The sequence below is a fragment of the Anoplopoma fimbria genome, chromosome 12, assembly GCF_027596085.1.
Source record: "Anoplopoma fimbria isolate UVic2021 breed Golden Eagle Sablefish chromosome 12, Afim_UVic_2022, whole genome shotgun sequence".
Classification (NCBI taxonomy): domain Eukaryota; kingdom Metazoa; phylum Chordata; class Actinopteri; order Perciformes; family Anoplopomatidae; genus Anoplopoma; species Anoplopoma fimbria.
This window is the reverse complement of record NC_072460.1, coordinates 7422844-7434351: the sequence shown is the minus strand read 5'-3', so window position 1 is coordinate 7434351 and position 11508 is coordinate 7422844. Positions and strand designations below refer to the sequence as shown.

At 42.7% G+C, this 11508-nt stretch overlaps 1 protein-coding gene across 1 annotated transcript in view; it reads right to left on the bottom strand.

Moving 5' to 3' along the window:
- The window catches only part of plch2a (phospholipase C, eta 2a), a 62720-nt gene that overhangs the window by 3490 nt on the left and 47722 nt on the right, over positions 1-11508 (bottom strand). The window contains exons 18-21 of the mRNA XM_054609532.1: positions 11330-11414; positions 9375-9521; positions 8203-8282; positions 3022-3403 (exon numbers count right to left, since the gene is read on the bottom strand). Of these exons, the coding sequence (XP_054465507.1) occupies positions 3022-3403; positions 8203-8282; positions 9375-9521; positions 11330-11414 (694 nt within the window). The remainder of the gene's footprint in view (positions 1-3021; positions 3404-8202; positions 8283-9374; positions 9522-11329; positions 11415-11508) is intronic.

The following is an 11508-nucleotide window of genomic DNA, read 5'->3' as shown; positions in this document are numbered from 1 at the left end:
TGTACAATTTGGTCTCAGGTCTCTCTTGCAAAAGGGATTTAGATCTTAATGAAACTTGCTGAATGATTAAAGCGCATCTAAAAACTTTGACCATCAGGAGGCAGGACTCTTAACTGTGATGGATGGTTACAGCTGACAGTTTGGGGAATTTACATTCGCCTTTGTTTACTCTACAGAAGTCAGTGTAAAGCCTGTAAAACCTCAGCCTTCGTTTTAGTGAAGTCACTGTGTTCCCCGATCTCAGAAATGAACATGGAGAGCACAATGGTGTTTTCCTTAAAATAAGACTTAAGTTGTAATAAACAGAATTTACCCACATACACAAGCTACAACACATGGAAAAGTGATGGATTCTGTGAGGGTCCCTGTCTAGACCCGCACCCCTATTTAATGATATGACCAGACAAACTGCCATGGTGCTCTCACTATTCCCTACCCATGTCATTTTGAGTTGAGTGCAATTTCAAGAATATGTGACAAAGAGAGAAGAAAAAGATGGATTGTGACACGTGGGCCAGTGAGAGAAGCAGGCTGGTGAGACCGAGAGACTGACGGGTGAAGTGAAGGATGCAAAGGATGCATTTGAAAAGGTTGCATGCATTGCAGCGGTTTACCTGGCTCTGGTCATCCCCTCAATTCTGCACTAGTAACAGAGAGAGCGTGCAAAAGGGACAGAGAGGGAAAAAAAGGAGTTTAGCAAAACCGGAAAGAAGAGGGAGAGTGGAGGCAAGGAAACAGCTTACAGGACAGAGAAAGCATCATAACAAGAGACGTTATCACAAATGCATTTGTCTTATACTGAAAAGCAACATGAGAGGTTAAGCTACTAAGATTATTTATCACATGACTTACTAACATGTACAGTATCTGCCAGCATTATGTGAATAACAGATATTCGCATACATCACATACTGTTATGAGGCCAGAAAACTGAAATTCACACTTGGTTTTCCCCACTAGATTGATTCTGATAGTAAAAACACTGATAGCCATCACATGATGAACTGGGAGAGGCTGAAGGGGGGTGGGTTTGGGTAGAGCAGCTGGCGTGCGGCAGGAACTGGACTCCCCTGAAATATGTCATGTGAAGGAGGAAGAGAGGGTTTTTCCCCAGATGTCACAGGCCTTGTGACTTCGGGAGCTCAGCCAGATGTTTTAGGTCATGTCTTCAAAACACTGTCCGTTTCAAGACTTGACTAGGATCCAAACGACTACGCTAAGGACATCATGATGGTCTAGATTGTTAGAGGCTGCAGTTGGTGATGGGGCATTGGACTGCATCAGATAGAAAGGGATTCATTTAGCTTCTCCAAATGAAGACACAAAACATTAGTATCAGCTTTCAGAAGTTTGATGTTAAAGTTACCTTTTGGTCACCTATACTTCTTATTCAGCATTTGATTGTACTTATCTCCACCCTCTCGTATTACTTCCGGTTGCAAAAAAAACCCCAAAAACTATTTGGCGACTTTGAAACTGTAGTCCACAAACCAATGGGTGATGTCACGGTGAATATGTCCACTTCTTACATACAGTCACATGGTGCGAGCTCGTAAGGAGTTTACAGAGATTCTTTATACCTAGCATGATTAGCAAAGCTTAGTTAACATAGCCAAGAACCAAACTGTAGTTGTTGTTATTGTGTGTCTTTCAGTTCACAGGTTGTACTGAATTAAAACAGCCTGAACCCCAAAAAATGTTACGCTGTTGCAAAACTTATGGCGACTGCCTGCTGGGAGGGAACATGTCATATGAGGTTGTGCTTTGAGTTTTCTCTTATTATTTAGATTTAGACTATATGCCTCAATGAACTAGGTTAAAGATGGACCGGGAAACTTCTTGTATTCATTTAAGGTTAAAAACTTACCATTTGTCTCATCTGTGAAGCATGGGGGTAGTAACAGATTAACAGTATTTTAAAGGCATGGAGAAAAACAATTTGGAATCTATTGATTGTAATAGGAATCAGTAATGAGGTTAAGGCGAAAGGTACAGCAGTTAAAACGGAACACTAATAATGGAACTAAGTGGGAGTTTGGATTTTTCCTCAAACTATCAGGGACACGTGGGATGACATCTACGGTCTACAGGACATAAAAGGCCCTCCATGCAGCAGCTACAGGGTTTACTGCTAATGATGCCTAACATACATCTTACCAGTGAAGAACATTGGGGACTTATGGCGCAACTCTTCCATTTTCTGGGCGAACAGGGCGTTCATCTCGCGCTGCAGGGTGCCTACAGCCCTCTTGCGGCTGTCGAGGACGGAGCGTGGAGGCAGCATAGGAGGCGACTCCAAGCTGCTCACACTGCCAAAGCTCTCACAGCTGCTGCTGTCACTGAGCGAGAGACCTTCATTACCGTTTGGGAACGGGATGAACTTTGGGCCACAGACAGTGCCGTAGTTTGGCGGGGCTGCCTGTTGCCATCGGAGGCTGCTCCTGCAGTCCGGGGTGAGGCTCCGCTCCGGGGTCACAGTGCTGGGGGGGCATCTTCGGGGAACGCTGCAGGACCGGACCTCCCTCTGTGATGCAACGGGCTGAATTCGGATGTGCTGGGCTCCCAGGGTTTGCCTGGATTTGGCTCTAGGGAAGGGGATAGGTTGGAGGAGAGCCTTGGGCGAGTACTGAGACTGGGCCTCTGTGCGTGACTTGGGAAGGGGAGGTGACGGCTGTGACTCTGTCTGGGGAGCAAGGTGCTGGGGCTCGACCCCAGGCTCTGGCTGAACTTGTCTCTTGGGCGAAGAGATGGGGTTACTTCTCTCCAGGTTTTCCCCATCTGCTATTTTGTACTTGCATCCCTGACTTTCCTTAACCTGACCCTTTCTTTCGGCCTCTGGACTCTCCTTGGAGCCGATCACACACGTGATACAGTTGGAGGATATCCCCACCCTGCCTGAACTATTCAGTGCGACGCGGGCAAACACCCCTGGCTTCGCATCTAGTGGGTCATTTAAGCGGAGCCGACTGGCCTGTTTCAGAGGCTCACTCACGGGTTGCGGAGCAAGAAGAGGGCTCTTACCTTTACCCTCCTCTGGGTGAAAAGCCCCATTGGTGTCAGGACGGTCCCAGGGGCCCTTGGCTTGGTGGGATGCCAGTGATTCCCTGATGCGGTTTTGTGGTGGTGTGGGCTGGTGAGAAGCGGCAGCAGAGGCCTTGTCCCTGTCCTCCGACTCTCGATCTTCACTGGCGCCCTCTGAGCTGTAGTCTTTGGTGTCGATGGCGATCTCCGGGAAGCCCTTCTTGATTTTGGGCTGGCCTTTGGTGGGTGCGCTGGCTGTGCGGCGCAGGAGGTGGGCACCGAACGGGTGCTTACGGCTGTGCTGCGCAGCAGCATGGCTGTCGAGGGAAGCCTGCTTTGGGTTTCTGTGAAACAGCCCTTTTATGCCGGTGGCTGCTCTGGCCTGACAAAAAAACACAACAAAACACCACTGTCAAACACAAATTAATCTTAAAAAAACTAAATGAATAAGTCACAGAGAAGTCATACAAGAACTTGTTGCCATAATGCAGGTGGCATAGGTCTGCAATGCATTATTGCAACTATACAGGGGCATGTTTTCTACAGTGAGCATGCTCAAGAACAAATTCCATCAATACCCATTTACCCAAGATTTTCCCGTAATGATCACTCATGATCATTCAGCTAAAATCCATGCGGTCTATCTTTGAATTCCACTTGGATTCAAAGTGTCAGTTTGAGCACCTATGTATCTGTAAGTAGCAACTCTAGTCCCAGGAGTACAACAGTGGTTAAACAAACACATGCCTGAAGCTACTAGAGTTAAACGCACAAAGAGCAGCCCAAGCTGTTTGCTGAATACAGAGACTACAATTTTAACTGTGTGTAGGAATTAAAAAAAAAAGATTTTGGTGTTCTCTAGTAGTAGAACCACAATGGGTCTGATATCTCAGTTATTGTTTTAAAGAAAACTATTTAATGTAGGCTGTTTTTTTTTGTTTTTTTTTTTACATACAAAAATCACAGACTTTCTTAAAATATTGGCTTTAACAATGAGAGAAAAAAAATGCAGATTCCTGATTTTTTGGGGAGTATAACCAAAATAAAGAGGTGACTGAAAAATGATTAGTACTTAGGCTGGCCTTCAAACTGTTTTATTTCACTTGTTTAATATTCAGTTAACACATATTTAAAGAATGAATAACACTGAATGGATGTTTTGCTCTCTCTAGGTGCTGCATGGGAATCGGCAAACGTCACAAAGACGGGGGCAAAAATGACGACAGTGATGAGGACATTCAGACAATGTCATCAGTGATTGTGAAACTCACGTTGACCGACAGAAAATCTTGCACAATGTCACTGGACCACCCCAAAGAAATGTCAAGCCAAATGGAGCTTTAGCGGGACAAGGCATCATATTATGTTGCCCAAGACCATCGCTGTTATGAAAAGTTTCAAACAATGTGAAAAAAGTAGATCCAAATAGTCCATATTATCAACGTGAAAGCAACAAAAAATATTTGTGGAAAAAAGGGAATGATGGCTGAACTGAACACGACAATTATTAACCTACCAGTAGACCCAGTATATAATATGTTGCTGCCTGGTATGCCTCTGGACTGCAAACTCTTTCAACTTAAAAAAAGCATGATGTGAAATAGACCATATCTGGTACTGACATAAGTCCAGGTATGTTTATTTAAAGTCAAAAACTGGAAGCAGGATGTTCCAACAGGCCTGAAACATGTACCAACCCATTTTTAGTGTAATCTACTCAAAAATTAAGTTGTTGGATTCTAGGTGTATGCGTTTGACCAACAGACAGGGTCTCTTTATGAAGATTTGTGATGCTTAAGATGCAAAAATAGGGGAACAACTATCCATCATCCAACTGGTACTACATCTCCAGCTACAGTGGATGTTGGAAAATGTTATTCTATGAAATACAGCAAATGTAAGATACACAACATAACAAAATGAGTTCATGTAAAACTTACAAAAGAAGCAGACTGAAAGCTTATGGTTGCAGCTACGATGCAAATCCACAATCTAAGCTGGTTGAGTCAAGACAGCAAAGTGTCTGACTCATGACAAGTCAGTCATCTGACAATAAACCACTGCTGAGGAAAATGTTTCAGCCACAATGATTAAAAAACAAGGTAGAGATAAACAAGAGGTATAAATGTCCTGAAAGGCACTGGAATGTAATACCCCTGCAGTGCACCACACTGAAAAAAAAAAAAAACTCCTGAGTTAAGAGGAAAACAATGCTCTCTGCAAAAAAACACCAGGGAGTTCCAAAGAGTCCCTGCAGCCTGGCAGATTTCCTGGCTCACACCTCTCTCTGTCCACTGTGTAAGGTTGATGACTTTGGATCTACTTGGGGGGTCAGTGAAGATGCAGGCAGGTCAAGCTTTCATAACTCATGTGGGGCATGAGTTGGCCTTATGGTTTTTAATGCTGCAGTCAGCTGACGAGAGGGGGCTGTGTGTGTGTGTGTGTGTGTGTTTTTGGGGAGTGGGAGGGGGTCGTGTGGCTCATGCAAGATGCCGACTGGGTCTCACTACACCTGAGTTTTGAGCGGCAGCTTCAGGGCTCCTAAAAATGTCCTGCTTCTAAATGGAGCGTTTGGAAATAGAGGGGTCCACTGAAATCACAAACAGACACAGGAAGAGAGCGGAAATCAGAGAAGGGGGAGGATGAGGGAGAGAAAAAAATGGGTGGGGCGAGGGGGGGGGCAAGAGAGAAATCACAACCGGAGGCACACAGCAAGAGAGCTGAGAGAGAGAGAGGAAGTTCAAAGTAAGACAATGTGAACAACAGAGCGGTCATTTACAATGAGGCTGGAGACAGCTGAGACTAAAGGGTATGTGGTGAAAGCAACGACTGCATTATAAATGACCCGAGAATAACAATTTGAAACAGAAATAACAGCAATAATACCTCTGTAGCTGCACCATTTCTATTTTGCTGGGCAATTGGTTCTTCAGAAATGTCTGCTCACTACGTGTTCCAGTCATCCTAGAGGTGTTGGTCAATGCTCTGTGCTAGCCAGACAAGTTCTTAAATATTTCTCCATGGAGTTGGCTTTGTGCACAGGGACATTGTCATATTGACACGAAAGGGACAAACCCAAACTATTGACACAAAGTTAGATGCAAAATGTTGTGTAAAATACTAATGTATACTGGACTATTATAATTTGTTTGGCCGTAAGTAAAACGGATCAGCAATAAAACTACATTTTAATACAACCCTACCAAATTATATCACCGGTGTCATGTGTGACCATGTGTGGGTTATGTCTTGGATTGTATTAAAATGTTTGTGCCCACACTACACAACAATTTCTCATTTGGATTTAAAGTTGATCAATTTTCAGCCAGCAATTAATATTTCCCCTCTGGTTTCTTAGTTTTTTTTCCCAAGAAGGTGACCAGAGGTGCTGCTCTTGAAAGCCAATTAAAGAGCAGAAAAGAAAGCAGGCCAATGAGAATTGAAAAGGTTTCAATTCAGAGTCAATGCATCATCTGATCTGCCCTTTTGATCGGCCTTCATGGAAACCACCGATTATCAGCTGAAAACGATCGGGGCCAATTGAACACCCTTAGTATGTTTACTTATAAAGGTTGGGGGGGGGATGATCACCATCAGTCTTGCTGGTATATTAATAGAAAGCCCTGCAGCTATCAGTGAACAAAACAAAGAGACCACACAGCTGGCCATCTATTGTTCAATCCTGAATCATTCTGAATAAGTTTTAGATACTTTTCATTCAATCAATGTTGTTTCCAAGCTTTTTCCTTTGATTGAGGTTCCCTGCACAGTGCTCATCTTTTTTTTGCTTTAACCAATTGGCTAACCAATAAATTGGTCAGGCCATTATATCAAACAATTTTAGAATACTTGCAGATCTATTATAAATGATATGTTTTAGGTCATTTAGAAACAGTACATCCATAACATAAGTTGGCCACCAGAGAGAACTGAGTAGTTTATTTTGTACACTGTAATATATCCCAATAATTCTTTAAAATAAGAGTTTAGCCATAACTAATGGGGTCTAATCAGGACACTTAAAAGGCTCTGAGAGGGGCAGTCAGGGGTGCCCACTGTCCCCACTGCTATTTGCTTAGTTGATTGAGTTGTTGGCTGAGGCAATTCTGTATGACCCTGCAATATTTGACCTGGTTGTTGGCCAAAAATCTCATGAATTTGCTTTGTATGCTGATAATCCTATCTAATCTCACTGTATCAGTTCACTGCTCTATGAAAAATGTCACTCAATTTAGAGCTCTCTCTGGATATATATATTTTTTAAATTGGAAGCTATGCCTCTAAGTGATCGGTTTCGGTTGCCACGGTCCCCCGATGGTTTCAGTTATTTTTTTATATTCACTACGCCAGAGTTCCGCCAGATGTTCAAGGCCAACTTCACTATTTCCAACTCCATTATTTGATTAAATCAAATAGGACAGTGAGCGTTTTCAAATAACAATGATATGCCCTTTTGCAATATGTAACTGACTGGGTCCATAACACTACAATCAAAATTTAAGGCCACCATTTCGTCATTGTGCCTTTAATGCTAAATTAAATACTGGCCGTCTTACACATTATCTTTGGTCCCATTCCAAAACCATAAAGACACTAGGAAACTGCTGGTTGCAATTCAGAACATGTTGGGTATTGAGCTTGAACTGGACCCATTATGTCTTCTCTTTGCTCGTCCTAGTATGCACATTACTAATAAAAGTTATAGGAAATGTCTTGCCATTCCATGCAAGGGAAAATATATTACTTCAGTGGATTTCCTGTAAGGCTGCCATGATATCTGGTTGGTATAGGATAATAATGGCTAAGCCTAGTTTTGTCTACTACACTCAAACACTGCCAAGAAAATGTGGAAACCCTTTATCAAACATGGTATGTTAATCATGCGTAAGTATCTGCCGTTTTGACTTTAAAGTATATGAAAACTACGACCAACTATGTTGGTTTTCTGTCTTTCTTTTGCTAAATGTTAAAACTCAATACGCATATTTTACGAAAAATAAGTTTCTCAAAATATTTCTGTTTTGTGTTTCAGTGACTGATATATTATTTGATATTTAAAAAAATATCAAAAATCCAGAATCAGCTTGGCTTTAATTAATAGAGACTCTAAATAATATATTTTTAAAGCAAAGGTCACACATTTCCCACATGATTTCAGGTAGCTCCCTCATTAGTACCTACCTTACCAGTGATGTCATTCACGGCTACGTGAACAAAGATGGAAGCCTCCTCCATACCTTCCAAGTACACGTGGCGATAACCTGAACACACACACACACACGCGCACACACACACACACACACACACACACACAATGTGAGTGAGTCAAACACAACAGGGCAGTTAGAAATGGCTCTAGATAAACACCTGTTGAATCAATCAGAAATGTTCAGCTTCTAGCCACTGACTCCAACTCAGGCTCCTCACAAGCAGTCTATCAGATCATTTTATCAAAACTATTTTGAAAGTCCATAATGCAGCACTCACGTGGTATAGATCCTATCTATCAAACAAGTTTAGAAAACAGGTAATCTTCAAACTGTAAGGTAAGTGTTCCTGAAGGCTTGATACTCATACAGAAGTCTATATGCAGATGACACTCAGCTATATGTTTCCATTCATCCCAATGAAGTCGCCAACTAAGTCTCGTCTCCTTGCTATAAAATGTAGATAAAAAAATCTAATCTCTCATGGGGCTATACATGAACATTACCCTTTACTCCAAAATAAAGCAGTTGGCATCCAAATAATGTTTTATAGCATTTGTGAACAAAGGATTCTGTATCGATGTTGTCATGCCATTGTTCCAACAGCACATTATTGTGAAACCCCAAATAGCCTAAACAATATACACTCTGCCTGAAACAAACCTGTTCTTCAAGATGTCTCTGCAAAGAATTGAACTGAAAGAACTTTATCTTCACAAAACAGTTCTGACATCTACACTTTATATCCCCCTCAAAAAACAATCATTGATCATTTTTTTCTGCATGTATCTGTTTGTGTATGAATTACGATACAGTTTTTTGCATCTTTTTGCTAAAATAGGCTAACCACATCCCTAATCTAGCTCTTTACTTCACACACAGACATGAGTCTGAATCATCTTCAAATGTTATTCACCAAAAGATGCAAAGGAGCTTATGTTCCAAAATGTTGGACTGTTCTGCTCACAGTATCATTCAAGGGTTCCTAATATTTGACCTATGTCGCACAAATCAATCAAAATAAATAAGACATATAAATAATTTTAGAAACTGGCAACATGTGCCATGCCTGATATAAATAATTTTACTTTCCAAATAGAATTATCATCAGTTCCATCTAAAAGCAGGTGCTTCACTGTGTCTTACCTGTAATCATGCTGTTGAAGGCGATGGTGCGCTGGCCGATGAAGTCCTGGCCGATGGGGTCATGATCCCACACGAGGAAGCGCACCAGGGCGAGCTCCGGCATGTGGACCGTGAACACCAGAGTCTCCTCCCACATCGGGTTGAACCCTACGGGGACCGCCCAGAGAGAGTGGCAGGGAGGGGAGGGGAGGAAGAGGAGGAAGAAGGGAAAAGACAGAAAGAAAGATTAAGAGAAAGGACAAGACAACGATTGTGACCAATAAGAATAAGAAGAGAGGAGTTAGGCAGATAAACAGAGAGGGAGGGAAAGAGTGATAGAGACAGAGGACAGAGAGAGTGGACGGTCCAGGAGAGTCAGAGAGAGCGAGCTCAGCACTCATCAATTATTCAGGGTCAGTGTGTGTGTGTGTGTGTGTGTGTGTGTTTGTGTGTGTGAGCATAGTGCTGCCTGTGCACGTCTCCTCGTGCTGAGCTCATCAATTATAGATCACAACCCATACAGACAGTTCACACACACACACACACACACACACACACACACACACACACACACACACACACACACACACACACACACACACACACACACACACACACACACACACACACACACACACACACACACACACACACACACACACACACAATTGCTCTAATCAGCAACTTCATTTCCACTGAGGTGACTTGGTTTAGCTCTAAAAGTTCCACAATTTTAAAGAGTAACTTGACACTTGACTGAGAAGAAGTGTTTCACTGCCCTCCTAGGTTCATAGTTTTAGGCCTGTTTAGCCTGTGACTGCGGTGGTCAGAAAAGGTTTTTCCGTTATGGAAACCCCTTTGTACATCTAAAAGCTTTCACTGGATCATCCTCTTTAATGAAATGCTTAAAGGGCTTGCCATATTCTCTTGCATCTGTAACCAACTGGGATTCCTATTTGGTGAGAGATTATTTGTGACGGTTGAGTTCTACGTCATGGATGTCACCTGGCTTGCAGGCCCTCACATCTCCGAAGACAGTTACAATTTGCCCAGTGGGTATGTTGGGTGAGAAATCACATTATACCTTTTTCTGTAAAATATATATTTGTGTGGCTCCAAGGAAGAAGAGGTCTATATGGCAGCAGGAGCTGATGGAAGCAGCAAAGTCTAAGAGATACAACCCTGTTGATATCTCTTTAGAGGAAAAAAATGATCTGTCAATTCATATTCATTCTTGTAGGGTACAAAAACACATTCCAACCACTTGGCAAGTTGTCCAGTTCCATAAATAGCTTTATTTTGAACCTTGATTGAGGTCAAAGTCTGTTATGGGAAACCAGGATTAGAGGGCTATTCTTCAGGAAGAAATCTCTCACTGTTGGTGCAGAAATAGACTGCTGTGACACAAGCAGCCTCACAGCTCACCAGGTTCCTTATAACTCTACAGAAGTGGAATCTGATTTTGAATCATCCATCCATCCATCCATTTTCCGTAACCTGCTTATCCAGTTAAGGGTCGCAGGGGTGCTGGAGCCGATCTCAGCTGTCAATGGGTGAAGGCAGGGTTCACCCTGGACAGGTTGCCAGTCTGTCGCAGGGCTGACACATAGAGACAGACAACCACTCACGCTCACATCCACACCTACGGGCAATTTAGAGTCTTCAATGCACCTAAGCTGCATGTCTTTGGACTGTGGGAGGAAGCCGGAGAACCCGGAGAGACGCTGACACAGGGAGAACATGCAAACTCCACACAGAAGGTTGTCCAGCCCGGGAATTGAACCCAGGCCCAGTGCTAACCACTACACCACCGTGCAGCTTTTGATTTTGAATCAAATAATGTATATTCTCTGCATTAGCATTCATTTACTGTAACTCTGGGTGTTTTAAAAGGTAACAGGCCGACTTGATGACAATGTTTCTTAAGCTCCTGAGGAGAGATAAACCTGTGTAATTCACCTCTCATTCAAACTCACCATTATCATCCACCACTCTGGTCTGCTCCTTGCAGCAGTCCACTGGGAGGCCGATGATCTCCACCTCCACGAAGGGATCGATGATCTGACCCAAAGACATCACACACTGTTGAGTTTTTGCTTCATAAAATAGAATTGAATAGATGTTTATCATCAACCAGGGTGAAAATTTGTTTTCA